The sequence below is a fragment of the Phascolarctos cinereus genome, unplaced genomic scaffold (genome assembly GCF_003287225.1).
Source record: "Phascolarctos cinereus isolate Bilbo 61053 unplaced genomic scaffold, phaCin_HiC Scaffold_726;HRSCAF=1367, whole genome shotgun sequence".
In the NCBI taxonomy this organism is placed as follows: Eukaryota; Metazoa; Chordata; class Mammalia; order Diprotodontia; family Phascolarctidae; genus Phascolarctos; species Phascolarctos cinereus.
The window spans coordinates 290,716,108-290,737,018 of NW_027556098.1; the positions used below are offsets into that span (position 1 = coordinate 290,716,108).

Genomic DNA, 20,911 nt, shown 5'->3' on the forward strand with positions numbered 1-20,911 from the left:
TATAGAAAGATGAACTAATTCTCATCAAAAGTGAAGTTTTATTGTGGAAAGAGATTTGGAGTCAAAATATCTGGTGTGCTCCACCAATGTTAACTATGCGACATTGAGCATTTCTTCTTCTCTCTTGTCCTGTTTCCTCATTTAGAAAAATGAGAAGATCAAACTAGATCATCAAGAAAGTCTTTTCCAGCTCTAAATCTCTCTGAATGCTCTTCCTCTGTCTCCTTTGCTGAACCCTCCTCAAGATCACACTCTCTAACCATAGGTGTGCCTCAGGCTTCTGTCCAAGATACATTTCTTTGTCCATACTACTTCTCTTGGTGATCTCATTAGCTCTTACCGTCTTTATGCTGATGATTTTCAATTCTACCTTTCCTGCCCCATTCTCTCTCCAATCTGGCCTCTCTAACAACCTTTCAGACAGCTTGAACTGGATGTCCCGTAGGCATCTTAAACTCATTATGTCCAAAACAGAATTCATTCCCCTTCACCTTCCTTATTACTGTAGAGGTCAATACCATCCTCCCAGTTCCTCAGACTCACAACCTAGGAGTCGTCCTGCATTCCTTACTATCGCTCATGCCCCATAGTCAAGGTGTCAGTTTAACCTTGCAACATGCCCCCTCTCCTCCTCTGAGACTGCCACTTCTCTAGTGCAGGCCCTCATCACTTATCGCCTACATTATTACAATAGCCTGCCTATGGGCCTGCCTGCCTCAAGTCTCTCCCCATTTCTAGCCATTCTCCATTCTGCCACTAAAGTGATTTTCCTAAAACAGAGATCTGATATTCACCCCTCCCCCCAACCACCCACTCAATAATCTCTAGTGGTTTCCTGCTGTTTCCAGGAGCAAATACAAAATGCTATGTTTGGCATTCAAAGTCCTCCATAATTTAGCCTCCCCCTTTCCAGTTTTCTTACACCTTACTCCCAGACATATATTCTTCAATCCAGTGACAATGGCCTCCTGGCTATTCCAGAAACAAGACACTCCATCTCTCAGCTCCAGGCCTTTTCTTTGGCTGTCACCCATACTTGGAACACTCTTCTTCCTCCACTCTGACTACTGACCTCCCCAGATTCCTTTAAGTCTCAACTAAAATTCCATCTTCTACAGGAAGCCTTTGCGAATCCTTCTTGATTCCAATGCTTTCCTTCTTTTATTTCCTATTTATCCTGTATATAGCTTGCTTTGTTTACTTGTCTCCTTCTTAGACTGTAAGCTACTTGAAGGAAGTAACTATCTTTTGCCTCTTTGTTTCTTAGCACTGTGCCTGGCACATAGTAGGCACTAATAAAAGTTTTTTGAATTGAATTGAATTTTATTCCCCTTTTTCTTCAGTAGGAATTGTTAGGATCTAAAATATCCAGTTAATTTGCTTAAATTTACTCTATCAATATAAAGTCAGCCAGTGAAACAGATGAATATTTTATGTTCCTTTATTCAGATATACTGAAAATGTGTTTACATATTCAAACTGAAATGCAGCATGATTGAGATAATTATTGAGATGATCAAGTCCAAGAAATATTTTACCAGAAATACTCAGCCCAGGCAAAATGTAGCTAATTGCCTCAATTTCCCCAAACATTTGCATTTTGAGGTACCATATTAGTACTAACCCTGGCTCAAACCCCTACTCCTCCCTGAAACCTCTTGTCACTCTAACAACCAATAGTTAGATTTCTCACTCTGAATTCCCACAATACCTGTCAGTCTATAAGATGCAATTTATCATTTGGTTATATAAAGTCTTATTTGTTCTCTGGTTGTTTCATGTGTCTGGAAACCCAAATATAAATGCCTTAAGAATACAGATGATTTCTTTTCATTTGTGCCCTTCTCAATTCTTAGCACAGTGTCAGGCATGTAGAATCATATTGTTTTAGAGCTCAATGATGCCATTAGTTTAATCTTGTCCAACTTCAACATATCTGTAACTAACTAAATTGAGGTATGGAGTGGTTTGCCATGTGTCAGAAACTAAATCATGTTAGAGCTACATTGAAGATCAATGATTTGGTTCAGTCCCCTTCCTTACTCTCAATATTAGTTACTTAATAAATGTTATTCATTTGGAATTACGGAGGCAACTAGGTGGCTCAGTGGATAGAGTGGTGGGTCTGGGGTCAGAATAGATCTGAGTTCAACTAGCCTCAGAAACTATGACCCCGAGCAAGTCATTGAACTCTGTTTGCCTCAGTTTCCTCAACTGTAAAATGAACCGGAGAAGGAAATTGCAAACCACTCTAATATCTTTGTCAAGAAAATTTCATGGACAGTATAGTACACAAACAAGGGTCACAAAGAGTCAGAAGCAACTGAACAACAACAATTTCACTTCACTCCTAGAGTAAGTGATATGAATAAAGCAAATAGACAAAGTCTTTTCAAAAATAAAATGCAGTTTGTTTCATTAATGTTATAAACCTCAGCCAGTCACATTTTCTAATTAGATCAGCACACTTTAAATGGAGAAAAAAAATGTCATTCCTGGTAGGTATATCAAAAAGTTCTTCCTAGATAGAATCCCTGTGACCTTAGAGGTTTTGGCATCATGATAATTCATCCATAGCTTCTGTAAGAATTAGAAGATTATAATGTAGTATGCTGAGCAGCTAGGTGGCACAGTGATTAGAGTGCTAGCTCTGGAGTTAGGAAGACTCATCTTTCTGACTTAAAATCTGGCCTCAGACACTTACTAGCTGTGTGATCCTAGGTAAGTCACTTAACTCTGTTTGTCTCCATTTTTTTCATCTATAAAATTAGCTGGAGAAGGATATGGCAAGGCACTCCAGTATCTTTGCGAAGAAAGCCCCAAATGGGGTGACAAAGAGTCAGACACAACAATAACAGTGTAATATACCAACAGGAAAAGAAGAAAACTCACAGAATTTCAAGGAGGAATAAAAGTTTCACATTTTCATTCATTCTTTTGCTTTAGAGTCTACATTAAAAATGCACTGGGAAGTAGTGCTATGTCCAAAATGTGAAATGATGGCACAGGTCAGATCCTTATGAGAAGCTGCAGGGCAAATGAGCCAATACCACCTCAACTAAATATGTGACTAAAAAGTTTGCAAACTGGAATGTACCCAAATCCACAGTTATCTTCTACTTTTTGAATAATATTATTAGAAAATGTTAGACTCTTAGTATAGCAATCATGGGGACTGCTTGCTTAGCTTTATTTAAGTGCAAGGTTTTAATTTCTTTTTGTTGATGAAATCAATTTCTTATTAGCACTAAGCTAAAAGCTTCTGGGGGGGAAATGAAAATAAATGTATTTAGTACAGGTCTTTATAGTTGCCTGAGATCTATTGTAAAAAACTAAGAATGATGAAAACTGAAATGCATCTTAAGTAGACAGGTTTAATCTGTTGAAAGAGTTTTCCAAAGTACGATTCAAGAGAATAGCCAAGACTTCCAAGTGTAATTCAGAATTGTCAGACAATTTTCCCCAGTGCTCTTTTTGTTCAATGGTGATTCCTTACCCCAACAGCTGGTTTATCAAACTCTTAGCTAGTAGGTTCATTTGCTTCTATATTTTGTATGCCAAATCTATTCCACTGATCAATCCCTGCATTTCTTAGTCAAAACCAAATCATTTTGATGATTACTGCTTTGTAGTATAGTTTAAGATCTGAAACTCCTAGGCTTCCTTCCTTCTCCCCTTTTTCATTATTTCCCTTAAGATTCTTGACCTTTTGTTCTTCTGTATGAATTTTGTGATTATTTTTCTACTTGTATAAAATAATCCTTTGGTAAGTTTCATTGGTATGACATTGAATAAGTAAATTGAGTGTTATTGTGATTATTTATTATATTGGCTTAACCTTGCCATATGCAAATAATATTTCTGAATAAAAATTTGATTTTTAAAAATTCAAGATTAGCACCACTAGATGCTTCTGTCTCCTCTGTAAAGCTAATGCAGACTTGTATGTTCAGTAAGTTTCAGGTCAGCTATACAATGAATCTCATTTTTTAGTTTTTATTTTTTGAAAAATTCCCATTTCATACCTCCATAGTAAGGTCCCACACTATGAGGCATAGAGGTGATCCAAGGTCCTCCCAGTATTGATTAGGCAAGAAATCACAAACTCTGGAAAGCTTCATACAAAGAGAAAGGTTTTGAATGTGGGAATGGAAATGTACTGTGATCCATGGACTGTTCAAATTAAGATTACAGCAGTTCATCACTAGGTTCTCTACCAGGTGATATATTTCTGCAGACAATTTACTAAGGCATAGAGTGATGTTAATGGTGGGGGGGGGGGGATTGTCACAGAATCACAGAATTTCAGAGTTTGGAGGGCCTTTAGAAGTCCAACCCAGAGCTAAAAAGGAATCCTATCTACAGCATACTCATAAGGAGAAATCTTCTAGCCTTAGCTGGAAGACCTCAAATGAAGAGAAACCCCATTCCTTGCCAGGCTGCCAATCTGACTTTGTGTAGTTCTAATTATTAGGAAGCTTTTTTCCCCTTCATGGCAAGCCTCCATTTATCCTTTAGTTATGTAGATTTAGATCTGAACCATAGAGGCAATCTAGTCCAAGGCCCTCATTTTAAAGTTCAGGAAACTGAGGCTCAAAAAAGTTATGTGACTTCCTTGAAGTTACATAGAAAGTATCATGGCCAGAATTTGAACACAAGCCTTCTGACTTGAAATCCAGTGTTCTTTTCCACTATGCTACAGTGCTCCTAGAAATCTAATTCCTTTCCCATGTGATAGCTATTCAAATACCTGAAGATAGTGTTCATGTCCTCCAGGCTAAACAAACTGAATTCCTTCAAATGATTGTCATAAAATATGGAATAGAGGCCCTTTATCATCCTAATTGCCCTCTTCTGTATAATCTCTAGATTATCATTTTTTTTCCTAAACTGTGGTGCCCATTGCTTAGCACAACATTCCTGAAGTGGTTTAAAAATAGAGGGTCTAATAATACCTCTTTATTCCTAGAATCTAGGCGACCAGTTGGCACAATGGATAGAGAGCTGGACCTAGAGAAGGGAAGGTCTGAATTCAAATCCAACTTCAAATACTTACTGTGTGGCCTTGGGCCTCAGTTTCCTCAACTGTAAAATATGGATCATAATAGCATCTACCTCCCAGGATTGTTGTAAGGACCAAATAAGATAATATTCATAAAACAAACAAAAAAACAACAACAAGAAAACAGTACAATGCTTGGCACAGAGTTGGCACTTAATAAATGCTTGTTTCCTTCCTTCCTCCTATATCTATATTATTTTAGCTCCTTTCATCCACATGACTTTGCAAATTAATATTGTTAAAGCCTGCTATAACTCGCCAGTATCTGAAATGCCTTCCCTGTATCTTACAGAATTCATTTTTTAAATCCAAGTGTACAACTTTAACTAACTATATTCCTATTAAATTTGATCTTATTGAACTCAGCCAAAAGTTTGTACCTACTATAATCTTTGTGGATCCTGATTCAGGCATTCACTGCATTAGCTAGCCCTCCTAGCTTTGTGTTTTCTGTAAATTGGACAGTATGCCTTCTATGTCTTTCTCCAGGTCAATCATAAACATATAAATTACCAGAGGGCCAAGCACAAGACTCCTGGTGAATTACACTGAGGTCTCCATACAAATTGAAATCAACTAGCATTCTTTGAATCTGGCCATTCAAAGAGTGCTGACATGGATGAAATCATGGCTCCTTAAATAATTGAAACTAAGATATAAAGGATCACAGTAATCTTTAGAAGTTCTTAGAGAATGGCTAACGTGCATCTGATACCTAGAGGAGTACCTCAGGGATCTGTCTTTCACCTTATGTTGTTCACCTAACATTTTTATCACTGACTTGGATAAAGAAATAGATTGCAACTACCATCCCAATTTGCAGATTACACAAAACCGGTAATGTCTTTACACGGGTAACTCTTTAGATGTTTAAAGAGTCTTCATGTAGATAGTAGGCATTTTGCATTGTATTTGAGGGAAAAACTAAGACAAATAGGTAGAGTTTTCTAGAGAAACTGCTAAAGAAAAGACTTCTAATAACATAGAGCTCTTTAAGAGTTTACAGGAGTAAACAGTTGGCAACTAAATCACTGTGGATGTTTAAGCAAAGACTGGATGACTATGACACATTTGAATTCCAGTATTGGTATTACTTGAGTGATATTTGGCAAGTCATTTAAACTCTCTAGGCCTCAGTTTCCTTATTAGTAGACCAAGGAAGGGAATTGGATAGGGGATCTCAAAATAGCCACAAATTGGCTTTGGCCTATTAGCAGCCTCGCAAATCATATTATGCAGGCTTTTGTCCCTATGTTCAAGTGAAACTACTATTAAGTCTTGCATGATGAACCTTGCAGAGACACAGAGATAAAGATAGTAGTTAAAACAAGCATTCGATATTACCTTGAGATCACTGTACTAGAAGTTCTCTAAGGCCTCTTCCAGATTTCTTAGGTAAATCAGAATCATCAGATTATAGAAATTATGTAGATCTCATTTTGCAGATGAAAAAATTGGGGTCCAGAGAAGTCAAGTCACTCGCTTGGCTAAAATTGCAAAGAAAGCAAAAGTAGCAAAAATGAATAGCCACATACGGTAGGACAACTAGAGAAGGAGCACGGTGAATTCAGTTAGTAAACATTTATTAAGCACCTACTGTGCTCCAGGCACTGTCATAAGTGCTGTGAAATGGTGAAGTGAAAACAGCACAAAATTTGGAGTCAGAGGATGTGAGTTTGAGCTGTTAATACAACTAATAAGTAATACAGCCAGGGATTCAAACCAGGTCTTAACTCAGACTCCCATTCTCTTTCATGGTGGTCTTGTAGAAAGAGACCTGGACTCAGAGTCAGGATTTGGTTTCAGACCACTCTGACACTGACTTACTGTGTGACTATGGACAAGTCAGTAAACCTCTCCATACCTCCATCTCCCCATTTATAAAATGCAGATATTAACTGCAATACCTGTCTCAGTGTGACAGACAGGATGCAAGCAGAGGTCTAGGTAGCCAAGTCCAGAACTCTACCCAGTCTGCCATGCTCTCTCTAGCAAGGCAGGGTACTAGAGAGGATAAACTACTAGTCCTAGAGACAGGAAGATTCAAGTCACACCTCAGAACTTTACCAGCTGTGTGTATGATCCAGCAAGAGCTTTATAGTCTGTGGACCTCAGTTTCTATGAGATTCTTGAAAGCAGAGACTGTTTTTGCCTATCTTTATATCCCCAGCATTTATCACAGTGCCTGGTAATAGGAGCTTAATAAATGCTTATTAACTGACTGATAATGAGGAAGAGGGACTCAATGACCTCTAAGATTGTTTCTAGCTCTAAATCTATGATTCTCAAATCATGTAGTCTACATCTCTCTCCATATTTTCCACCAAAATATAAGTTTTGGTTTAATATCCTATTGAAATCTAATCATCCAATACACATGCCATTTCCTTGGTCTGCTAGTTTTGTAACCTGATAAAAAAAATATAACATAAGTATAGCAAAACCTATTCTTCATGAGATCATAGAGGTTCTCAGTAATCTCCTCTCTAAGTATTCACGGACTATCCATTTAATAATATATTCTAAGCCTTGGGCCAGGAATCCAAATCTCAGTTTTAAGATGCCATCTTTTTTCTAGTTTTTCACTTTCCAAATCTGTCTACTCTTCTTAAGCTGCTACTTTCCATTGGCAGTGATGATGGAATCACCAATCTGTGCCCCTGAAGCTATTCATTATTTGCCCCAAGCTATAAATTCCCTAACAATGCTTAGCTGGTTTCTACTAGTGACATAATTTTTCTTGGCATTAATTGGAAGAAGTTGGTAAGGCAAAAAGTATTTGTAAGCTCTCTGATATGTCCTAGACATACACCTCAAGAAGACAGCCTGTCTCCAGAGGCTGTGTATGAGAGGATACATAAACATAACAAAGAGTCATCAACGAGTGTAACATTGCTTCTTCTTCCAAGTAGTTATTATGATAGTTATTATGGGTCCCTAATGCACATTGATAGTTAACTTGGACATGATTGAGATAATTCATGTATGAATGGGGCCTTTGTTGTTGTTTGAATTGTCCAAGAGCAATTGTACTTTGTTATGAAAATATTTTTAATAAAGGAAATCATATTCATTATCTAATTTAATAACATTAAATAACTGTTGAATTATCCTTTTCTGTCAAGACTTCAATAAGATTGATAGTATGTCAAATGATATTCACCTTTTTATGTCCCTTACAAGAATATTTAAATTTCTGAAATGGGTGCTAGGTTTTCAGTTAGCAGACACTACCATTTGACAGATAAAAAAATATTCCCATATTGAAAGTTCTTAATCACACAAGTGGGTTGGTAACCTAAAGTACAGAGGTGTTCATAAACCATCTTTAAAAGGAAAATATGTGTTGTTTCCTGTCAGTAAGAAAGAACTTATCTTAAATCAAGATGTGAAATACTGTCAGTTTCTAAAACTCAATTATTTCTCCAAAGTCAGCAAACTTTTAAACCAGCCTTCTAAAAATGGTCACTTACCAGATGCATGTTTATTAGTCAAGAAATTTCTACTATCTTAAGAAATTCTGGTAATGCTATTAATGTCCCACAACCTGGGGAACTCTCATAGTAAAGGAGTTCTTAAGCTGGGGTACATGGACTTAAATACATATATGCATATATCCACAACTATATATCTATATATATATATATATAACTATTCCAACATTAATATATAATTATATTTCAATATGTCATTGATTTATTTTGTAACTTATGTGTTTTATCTTGTGTACTTAAAGCATTACTATGCATCTAAGTTGGTTTATAATCTATGTACTTTATCTTATGTACTTAAAAATGTTATGTTTTAAATTAGTTATTTTGTAAACTATGTATTTCATCTTATGTATTTAAAAACATTATGAGAACAGATCCATAAGCTTCAATAGACTGCCAAAGGGGTCCATGACACTAATGGTTAAGAACGCCTGTACAAGAGCAATTATTTCATCAAAGTAAAAAATATGTACTCAAATGTATCTCTTTTTATATAGGGTATATCATATAACTTGTATCTATATAGGAACTTCAAAATTTTCAAATCTCTGAGTGAAAAAGAACCTTAGAAACTCCCCAATCTAATACAAAGCAGTGATGGCAAACTCAAATACAAACAAATCCGTGCAGCTGCATATTGACTTAGAAAAACACAAGTTAACATTATCTATGTTATATTGTATTTTAATTTATTTTGTTAAACATGTCTCAATTATATTTAATCTGGTTCAGGCCCGGAAAGTTTTGTGGGCCACTGTGGCAGATGATACCTCACTCTCCATACATTGTCACCCAGCCCTGCTGAAAGAGCTCCCATGATAAGGAGCCCACTACCTCCTGAGAAGGCTCTTGTGAGTTTAACTTTTTACAAATCCAAAATCTGTCTCTCCGTATTCTTCACTCATTGTTCCTACTTTGATATTCCGTGACCAGGTGAACAAATCTTCCACATGGAAGCCCTTTAAATTGTCGATGGTAGCTATCATCTCCTTCCTAAATCTTCTTTCCTTCTGGGTAAACACCCCCAGTTTATGGTGATACTTGTACAACATATTCTTTAGTCCTCTTAGCATTCTAACTACCATTCTTTGGACACTTTCTGGTTTGTTGGTGTCCTTCCAAAAATGTAGCACTGAGAACTGACTACAAATGAGTAGTTATTGAATGAGTGGAAATGGTTATGCATTGTTCTTCAAGGATAAATTGTAAAATGCCTCTGTTTTGACACCATTTGCTCTAAATTACCCAGGATAGATTGTCATATGGACAATATCATAATGCACCAAAACGCCACTTCTGTACTCAGAAGTTTGCATTGAGTAGCAAGCATGTTATACTTCTAACATACACAAATGTTAGATGTCTCTACCATGGCAGAATTCTTACCACTAGTATTTGAACTGAGAGAAAAGTTAGTTGTCTTCTTCACTAAATATCCTTTTCACTTGTGCATATATGTGATATGGCATGGCTAAAAAAAATAGTATATTTAGTAATTATCTTCTTAAAAAATAAATAACACATTATCACAGGGTGCAAATACAAACATACTAAATGATCAAAATAAAGTAAAACATGTCATTAAGGAATCAAAGTTTTGGAACCATAAAATTGAAAACAATAGAGTACTTTATGACATTCCTTTTTTTTTTATTAAAAATGAACTATCTTTGACCAGGTTATCAAGAAAAATAGTGATCATCTGAAATTTTTAGAAACTACTTTCAATGAATATTTTCATGAAATTTCTAATAACTTGTTTTGAATTAACAACTCTCTGGATGATTAATTGACAACAGATGAAAAAGATAATTTAATTGACACATCAACAGATTTTTGAACTATAAACATAATCCATAAATAGCAGCCTTACAAATTTTTTGTCTAAATGATAAAAAAATGAATCTCTGTATTTCAGCAAGGAATTTTATAAAACTTTCCTTTCATTTTTCACCACATATTTGTACAAGTGAGCATTTTCACTTTATTCTTGTTTTAAATCAAAACACAGGGGGAAAAAACTTAATTTTAGATTGTATTTGTGTAGTGTTGAACGAAGTATTGCAAACTTTTTTCCAAATGAAAATGTCCAATATCCAGATTAAGTTTGTATCTGATCATTACATTATGCTAAGCATCTTCTAAGTTGTAATTCATTTTATTAGAATATTATTTATGTTAAACACAATTTGTAAAATAAAGTCAAGGGGAAGTTATGAAAGACATAAAAGGTATTGCTGGATTAATTTTTTTTATAAAATGTCCCACATAAAATATTCATAATTATTTTATATTAGTTTTCTAATTTTGTATTTAGAATTTTAATAATTATAGATAGAACAGATTTTTTATAATTATATTATATAAACTAATTTGGAGATTTTGGAGGTAAAAATTATCACTGTACTTACTGTAAGTACCTAAAGAATAAATATAAAAGAATATTATAAGTAGTATATAAAATTACCCTGAGGATTCACAACACATTTTTTATTATTTTGTTATTGAGAGAGGCTCATAGAATAAAAAACGTTGGGAATCACTGGCTTAATATAAAGAATAAATGCCTAACAATTACAGATATGCAAATATGAAGTTCCAGCCTCACTAGAGGAGGCAAGAAATGGCAGGTTTTCCCCTCACTATAAGTCTTCAAACAAAGTTGTTGCTTATGTGGTAGAAAAGATTCTTTGAATGAATGAATGAATTAAATTGAATAAAAGAATAAATTAAAAGCATCTATTATGTGCCTACCAAACATTGTGTTAAGCACCGGAGGTGAAATTACAAAAGCCCAGGTAGTAGTGACCCTCAAACTTACATTCTAACAGGGAGAGACAACATACAGGAGAATGGTGGCCAGGGAGAGACCCTTTTGCCCAGAAGTGATGGATAGGGATAGGGATAGGGATAGGGATAGGGATAGGGATAGGGATAGGGATAGGGATAGGGATAGGGATAGGGGTAGGGATAGCAAACAGAGTCATAAGCCAAGAGATTGGCCCGTCCCTTCTGGGAAAATTGGTAGAGTACATTTGATCAAGATTCCAGAATGAGGTTTTTTTCTTTTTGTGGGGAGGTGTGTAGTAAAGAGAGTGGTGTGAAGGGTAGTTTAAAAGGTATATATGGGGCAGGAAGGCAATTAGAGATGCTGTCGAGAAGATGGTCAGGGGAGTAGAGAATTAAGTGATCCATGGCTGGGGTATTTCTGAAATGTTGGTCCAGGAACAATCCTCCAGCCAGAAAAAAGGGTATGAATTTTTTTGATGGTCTCTGAGGTACTTGATAACTCTGAGATTCTCTGATTCTATGAAATAACTAATTAAATTTCAATGCTCATATTCTTAGATTGGAGAATATTTCAGTAGAACATTTTTGGACTTTTCCATAGGTCTGTTGTTGTATGATATGGAGATTAGCACTTGAGAATCAAATCCAGGATAATTTTTCAAGTGACCCATTAGCTTTGGAGTCGGTCAGGTGCAAGTGGGTGAGGAATAGGAGAGGACTAGCTGGAAAGAAGAAAACATGAGAACATAAGAGGGAGGGAGAAGGAACTGATCTCAACAGAGATGACAACAAAGTCTGCCTGTATTCCAGGACCACATAGGCACTGGAACCCAGACACAGAAAGATAGGAGTTGTCATTGTTGTTTTTGGAATGCTAGAGTTCATCTAATTAAAAGCTGGCAGCTTGGGCATACAGTGGATAGAACATTAGAGTTGGAGTCAGGATGACCTGAATTCAAACCCATCTTCAGACACATACTAGCTGTGTGATCCCAGGCAAGTCATTTAGCCTCTATGGGCCTCAGTTTCCTCCTCTGTAAAATGGGGATAATAATTGTACCTGTCTCACAGGAATGTTGGGAGGATATAATGAGGTAACATTTGCATGCCTTAAAGTGCTACATAAATGCTAGCTATTGTTATTGTTAACCATTAGGTTAAAGGTATATGGATTCACATATGCATATGTTTGCATCAGTTGCCACTTTGAATGTTATTGTGAATCAAATGGTTAAAGTAAAAGCTGAAAATGATGTCTTAGGTTGATAACATGGAAGTCACAAAGCACTTAATCTGTTTTCTATAGGGAACTAATAAGTAGTGAACTAGCAGAAATAAATATTCCTTTTTTAAAAAATTATTTATTATAAACCTAATGGTAAACATCAATACAAATATCAACTTGCTTTGCAACTATTTATATTTAAACAAATGAATTTCAGTGTTTAAAGTGTCATAACTTTTCAGTCACTTCCTCCAAAATTCCTTTGGGATTCTTCATTTATCCATCCATTCTCATTCACTTTTCTATTATATGCTCATAGTTTATATGCACTATGAACTTCTGGTAGGTTTTTTGCCTAATTTTTTAATGAAATCCATTTCATATTTCTTTATATTCTTCATATAAGTTCATCATAATTGCATGATTAACCATTCCCCTTTTGTTGGATAAACATTATTTTCCTACATTCTACTCAGGGATGCCTCTAGAATGAGTACGTGATACATGAGTATACATGAGAATGATACATGAATATTGGCTTTGAGAAAAGAGAATTTTTTATTAGTTACTGTGGAGGAGAGATAACTACAAAAAACAGGGCTGCAACTTTATGTCAGAAATAGGTCCTGATGATCAAAAGGGGATGAAATTATTCCACATGCTCATTATTAGGAGAATTCCTTAGGAATTCTTAGAGAAGAATAACTGCCAAGGCCCTGGCTACTGTGAGGAAAAACTATCATTTACAATTTCTTCTTTGAGTCTTACAATAACCCTGTGAAGTAACTACTAAAGTAATTGTTATTCCTGTTTTATAAAAGAAGAAGCACAGTTCAGAGAGGTTAATTGATTTGCCCATGGTTCCACAATTAGTAATTGATCAAGGCAAGATTTGAACCCTTGTTTTCCTGCCTTTCAGTTACAGAACTCTAGCCACTATACTATATTGCCTTTTTCAGGGAACTATAGTACTACTGGTAGTATGGGGCCTTCAGATAAATTTCTAGTATCAAAGAAGGAGAAATAGCTGCTACCAGAGATAGCTTGGCATAGTGATTAGAGCACTGGATTTGGAGTTAGAAAGACTTAGGTTCAAGTCCTATGCCTAACCCTGAACATAAACCTCTCTGAAACTCAAATTTTTATATCTTTAAAATGGAAAAAATAGTAGTACCTATCTCACATACCAATTTAAGTTGTTTTGAGGTGCAAATGAGGTAATATAGTCCAAGTGCTTGACCAGCTTTAAAGACTTATAGAAATGTCATTTCATTATTATTTGTTAAAGATTTAGCCAAGCACAGGAGTTAAGACCCCATAGATAATCTACTTGAAATACTTGCATACCTCCAGTGCTAATCAGTGGCCTTCCCAAAGGCTAATAAAGATGATGATCCCAATTTTGAACTTTAGAAATCTTTAATAATGCATTAATTTTCCACCTCCATCCAGGACTTGAGGTCATCTTTTAACAAACATCTTGAGAAAGCCCAAATTCAAACTCTGAAGATCGAGTTCTTAGGGGAGAAAATTGCCGAGTGAGCAACCAAAGCTGCAGATCTCATTTTCATCCCTTTGCTGCACAGTTTGTACTGCAGAGCAACTGCCATAAATCATCTTTGGGCTGTATACAATTAATTTTATGTTCTCCGCCTGTCCTCCTCTACTTTTTACCCTGGTATCTTTTTATATTTGATTTCTAAGGTCACTCTGAGTTTGAGGGGAAATAGTTGTGCTTAATATTAAAATATCACTGGGAAATATTATAGTAGCAAGTTTTAATAACCAAATGCAGGGTCACCTTTTTCCCACAAGTTTTCAAATTAGCTGTCAGTAAGTGTCAAAAGAAAAAAATAGCCCATTGCTCCATAACCCATTTGAATAGAAGATGTAACCTAGGCTGGTTGTAGAACTTCCTGGAAGGGTAAAATGTTTCTCCTGCCATCACTTACTCTAACAGTGATTTTTGTTTTATTTATTATTACTGTAGAAGAGTTTTCAGATGTCATCAGAGTTTCTTACAACTTAATCGATTTGCAGCAATATAGGAAAAATTCCTTTTCTGATCATTTTCAGAATAGCTATTCTTCCAGATGGGAATCTCCGGATCCTAAATGCTTCTAAATCGGATGAGGGAAAGTACATTTGCCAAGGGGAAAATGTCTTTGGTTCTGCTGAAATCCTAGCTTCTGTATTTGTAAAAGGTAAGAGAACCCAGCAGTTCTTTTGACATGCTCTACAAATTTCATGCTTCCCTCCCTATCAGAACACTTTTTGCTTATAAACAAAAGGATATTAATATTATGCCTATGTGTACCCATAGAGTATGAGGGACATAAGAACTAATATAGACAAATACTAGCTTTCTATTGTTGAGGGAGACCAGAGCACAACCTCTGAAATCATGGGACTTGGGTTCAAATCTCATTTCTGATGCTTACCACATGTGGGACCTCAGACAAGTCACCCTCCCTGGACCTCAATTTTTTTTTCCATCTAAAAAAAGAGAGGGTTGAACTAGGTGTAGGAGTTCCCTCCCAGCTCTAAATCTATGAATTTCTGAATCTTGGCAGGGGTGGGAGAGCTATAGAGAGTCTGCCACAGGAATACTGATTTCTTTTTGAATAAAAAATAAAGAAGCAAAGGGCAACTTTTTGAAATTGTGCATGTTGCCCAGACATAAATATCTGGTTTTCATACCAACATTAAACCCACCACATTTTAATGATGGCCATTTGAAGTTGGTCTAGAAACAAGTTAAGGTGGGTAGTAATTATTTCAAAAAGGCAGGGGGTAGGAGAATGGAGATGGGGCATCAGTTGTACCTGATTAAAAGCAATTAGTTGCTACTTGACATTCTCACTTGTAAAATGGTGACAATACACTAATAATTGATAAAGTGATAATACTTGACAAACTATAGTAATCATCAGAGGACCTAAGTTCAAATCCTTACTCTGGCACTTACTAGTTGGGTAACTTTGGGCAGATCATTTAACCTCCCTAGATCTCAGTTTTCCCATCAGTAAAAGAAGAGTAGCTATACTAGATTGCCTCTAATGTCCTTTCCAGCTCTTTATCTATGACCCTATGATTTCATAATCTATCAAAACCACTTTATACACTTTGTAAAGAAAGTCACATTTTACAAATATGCCCTATTTTCAACAACATTATAAAACAGTCCTGGCACACAGATGTTTAATCAATGCTTGGTGACTGATTGTCAACCAAAAATCATTTATTAAATGTCTACAGTGTGCCAGGCATTGTGGCAGACTTTTCCTGTAGCTTCTTTTGGAAACAATGACTGTGATGTTTTTCATGACATCTGTTCTTCCCAGCATACTCGAAAGGAGTACTAGATGTCATACATAAACTCTAATATTATGAAGGTGTCATAGTTTAAAAGCAACAGAAGCAAACACTTGAAGCAGGGAATACCAACTAGCAATACCCATTACAACAAAACTAGGAACATGATGCAATGCTTTTATCCACACATTTCAATGGATAGATAGGGGATAATATAACCAGAGCATGTTTTGTTTTTTACCTTATAAACCTTCATACAATACAATTTGATTAACTAGAACTCTAATTTTTGTGGGGTTCTAGATTGTCTCTAAGGTCCTTTTCAGATATTCTTTTATGATCCTATGATTCCATAACCTAACAAAACTTTATACACTCTTAGAAGTGTTATAAATGTGACCTATCATCATCAACATCATTATCAGTCAATTCTGGCATATAGGTGCTTAATAAAAAGCTTGACCCTCAGTCAATGAAGAATCATTTATGAAGTACCACTATGTACCAAACAGTGTGCCAGACTTTTTCTGTGGCATCTTTTAGAGTCAATGACTTGGCCTTTATGAGACACACAGATGAGATGAAAGCAAACTGGTACACTGGTATTATTATTATTAAAAAAGAAACGCTTAGTGGTTACCACAGACACAAAGCCACTTTCTATACTTTCTCTGTCTATAGATCTCTATCATCACCATTGGTATGATTCATAATAATTACCCTGAGGCAATGCAAGATTCCACATATTCAAAGACAAATTCAATTATATTAAGTAAAACCTATCCACAAAAGCAGTTCAGTTGTTTTCAGTCATGTCCAACTCTTCATGACTCCATTTGGGCTTTTCTTAGCAAAGATACTGGACAGCTTTGCCATTTCCTTCTCAAACTCATTTTTTTATTTTAAACTTTTTTCCTCATTTTTTGTTTTTTAATGTTTTATTATTAATGTATATATTTTTAGTTTTCAACATTCACTTCCGCAAGATTTTGAGTTCCAAATTTTCTCCCCATCTCACCCCTCCCCCATTCCAAGATGTGCATTCTGAATACCCTTTCCTCTAATCTACACTCCCTTCTATCTCCCCCCACCCCACCTTCTTTTATCCCCTTCCCCTTCTATTTTCCTGTAGGGCAGGATAGATTTCTATACCCCATTGCCTGTATATCTTATTTCCCAGTTGCATATAAGAACAATTTTTAACATTTGTTTTTAAAACTTTGGGTTCCAAATTTTCTCTCTTGCTCCCTCCACACACACCCTCATTGAGAAGGCAAGGTACTCGATAGAGGTTATACATGTGTAGTCATGCAAAACACTTCCATAATAGTCAGGTTATAAAAAGCTAACTCTATTTCCCTTCTCAAACACATTTTTACAGATGAGGGAACTGAGATAAACAGGGTTAAATAACCTGCCCAGGGTCACACAGCTATAAGTATCTGAAGCCAGATTTGAACTCAGGAATATGAATTGTGTTAATTCCAAGCCTGTTGCTCTATCCACTATACCACCTAGCTGACCTAAAACAGAAAGGAGACCAATATCCTTGTAGAACATATTCAGTGACAGAGATTGAAAAAGGTTTTCTTCTTAATTCTTAGTTAATCAGAATCTTTGCTTATTCACATTACTGTATTGTGATTAAATTAAGTTTGTGTGTTCTGTCTTCTCTGAAGATATTAGTTTCTTGATTGTACTATGCAGGGTATTTAATTTTTTAAGATTTCATATTTAAAATAAGTTCTGTCCTATGGTACTTTTTTCACTCATAAAGGCTCCTTAGAAGTAACTCAAATATTAGGGAATTTAATATTTCTGATGCTTTGACCCAGGAACATCACAAAGGGGAACTCTCTGTGGATTTACACAGATATCATAATATCATAATACAGTCCAACACCTTATTTTATTCATGAGGAAACTGAATCTGAGTGAGGTTAAGTAACTTACCCAAGGTCACACAGATGCAGGATTTGAACTTAGGTCTTCTGATTCCAGAGGTAGTACAAGCCTCCCAAGATAGGTGAGATCCTAGAAGACCAGCAAAGATAGGATTCTCTCTGCCTTGTGATTCCACGCACATTATTACATACCACAGAGTCAGGACAGGAGGATCTGGGGAAAAGACAAAAAATACCACCATGATACTAAAGTACATATTTTATATTCCCCTTTCTCTTTGTCCACAAAAACATAATACAACATTGGATTGCTAAAAGAAAAGAGCAGATTGGAAATTCTATGTTGTCTTTCCAATGTAATCCTAGTTTTTAATACAATATTTCAGAAGAATATCGCATGTCATTCTCTAGCCCAAAATGCCAAGATGCCAAAGAGTAAGATTCATTTCCATGATTTGCAGCAGGGCACTTTTAACTTGGGCTTAATCAATAGTCTGTTGGTTTTTTTCTTCTGACAAATCAGTTTAATCACTGTTTTCACTAAATTGAACAGTTATTCAGGCATCATCTAGCAGTAACATTTATTAACTTACTTCTCTCCTCTTCTGGAATAAGCGACATTTCCTAATTAAGTGAATGTTGACCAAGTGAACTACACAGTGGGATTTCCATTATCTAGTGAATGTATCTAATACAAAACTGTAGTTGGGAAGCAGATAATTTATCTTATCAGGGTTCTATTTATTTCAATTAACAATTTGAAAGTATAGTATTTATATACTTTCAACAATTGCAATATTTATGTTCTGTTGTAGGTTTTTAAGTTAAGCTAAATACTAAATGCTTCATGGAAATCAGTCTCACCATTTCTTCCTTCATTTATTGTCATAGAACCTACAAGGATAGAACTTACTCCTAAGAGGACAGAGTTAACAGTGGGAGAAAGCATTGTCCTCAGTTGCAAAGCAATTCATGATGCCAGTTTGGATGTCTCTTTCTACTGGACTTTGAAGGGACAGCCTATTGATTTTGAGAAGGAACGTGGACATTTTGAAAGCATCAGGGCCGTAAGTGAAACATATTTTTATTTTTGTGTGTATCACAAATTTCAGTGGACAGCTTTTCCCAACTATTAAGTTCAGATCAAAATAGAAAATAATTGACTCAAAATAATAGCTTTAGTCCATACTTTAAACTTATAGCAAACATTCAAAATAATGGTAATTATTTAGGAACTCTAATATAAAATAAATGACACTTGATTCCCCCAATGGATATATAAAATTTTGATTGGAAATTATTTAGCTTATTAGCAGCTATCTTACATTATATTACCATTTCTTACCTTAGAGCATGCATTAAAATAACAATGGGAGAATGTACACATTTTACTCTTTATATTCCTTCCTAGAAATTATAATTTTTTAAAAATTGAATAATTTCTTATAATTTGCAATGTTACCATAAAATCGGTGATCTGAATACTTTATGAGTGGTTTGTGTCTTACACAAGCATTTGTAATCATTTAGTTTTTGATCCTACATTCTTTTTTCATTCTATTATTTTTCTACATCACAAGCAACAAAATGGTTCAAAATGCTTCCTGCTCCAAGTTCTCCATAACTATTTGGGATGGTCTTCTAAACTGAACTTTAGCTGTATGTCTAAAATAGCCAGAAAGACAGGGTTAGCAGTAGATTTTGACTTTCTTCATAACAAAACGATATTCTGGTTGGAAATTTCTCTTTCAAATGACTAAAAAGATTAGTTGAAATTGAGCATTTTGATCAAAGTCCTACTGTTCTATTATCAGCAACCTATTGGTTAGTAGCAGTTTATTTCTTCCCTAATTTTCTCTTATTATTTATATGTGCCATCATGGTTTCCAAATGCCAGTGTAACATACTCTTGATTTGTTTGTTTTGTTTTGTTTTTTAAGAAATTTGATTATCTGTTCAATAGCATAAAATGTGTTAGCTATTTTTCCATTTTATTTTCCTTGACATGATTCACCAAAAGGAAGCAACACCTCAGAATATTCACTTCACTCTGGTTCAGCTTTTGGTCACAGAGTAGCATATAAATAGAAAATTGCCACTGTGCCATTCAAGAGATCCAGTAAACTTTCAAAATTAAAGGGGTTTAATTCATGATGGATAGGACCTATTAATATTTGTGCTCTATTAAATTGCCCTCATTGTTCTGTTTTTCCTCTTCCTTTTCATTGAGCTAATAATTCCACAGACAAATGAGTTGAATGTTATGTCATGAATTTCTTGAAATTGAACCAGGGAAATTTGCCAGTATTGGACTGAAATTTTTTTTAAGTGTTATTCTATTTGAATATAAAATACATTATAGTAAGGGGCATGGATATATAAAAAGGAATCCCTAAAGTCTAAAAAGTAATGTGTATTTGCTCCCTGTTAACAGGTACCCCATGAATTTTTAAATACTATTCATGTAGACTAATGAACTTTATGATGATCTTATCTCAGTCCTGGATTTGCCCTTGTGGTAGTCATACAACCCTAGCTTAATACCTTTGTTTCTGTCAATAAACACTTTAGAATCCCTTTAGAATTCTGTTTTTCAGGATAATATTGCCTGTTAGGTCAGGCTGTTAATAAATATAATCATTGTGTTTGGGGGATCCACAATTTGATTGCTTGACTTGTAAGTTCAGATAGCAAGAAACCATGATATAGTATACAGCTGAGAAATGGAAGAGCAAGAACTTTTTATATTCTAGTGAAATAAGAGAATATAGCTTCTCATAAGAAAATTTGAGACTGATTTTGATACAAATAGAATAACTGAATGAAATGTGTGTATCAAGGCAGACAGTAAGGAAACCTAGAAATTGGATTTATATAGCACATGTAAAATCAAAATAGACATTGGCCTCTCTGTGCAGTGTTAAAACAAATAATGTTTTAGTGAAAAAAGGCAGTGACTTGGATTTAGTTTTACATAAAAATAAAAATGGTAGTTTGGGATTTTTTTTATCTTTCAACTCAAATGTTGCTGTCTTATAAACACAGTCAGAGATGGGTGTATGCTCCGCTCCATTGTAAAATTGATCTTAAAGCATAAGTTTGATGTCACCTCCCCTATTCA

The 20,911-nt window shown here is 35.2% G+C and overlaps 1 protein-coding gene across 3 annotated transcripts in view; it reads left to right on the forward strand.

Annotated features, from left to right (window-relative positions):
• The window catches only part of CNTN5 (contactin 5), a 1,537,434-nt gene that overhangs the window by 1,352,851 nt on the left and 163,672 nt on the right, over positions 1 to 20,911 (forward strand). For all 3 annotated transcript variants that reach the window (XM_078147163.1, XM_078147162.1, XM_020996136.2), the window contains 2 exons: positions 14,648 to 14,775; positions 18,682 to 18,857. In XM_078147163.1, the coding sequence (XP_078003289.1) occupies positions 14,648 to 14,775; positions 18,682 to 18,857 (304 nt within the window). The remainder of the gene's footprint in view (positions 1 to 14,647; positions 14,776 to 18,681; positions 18,858 to 20,911) is intronic.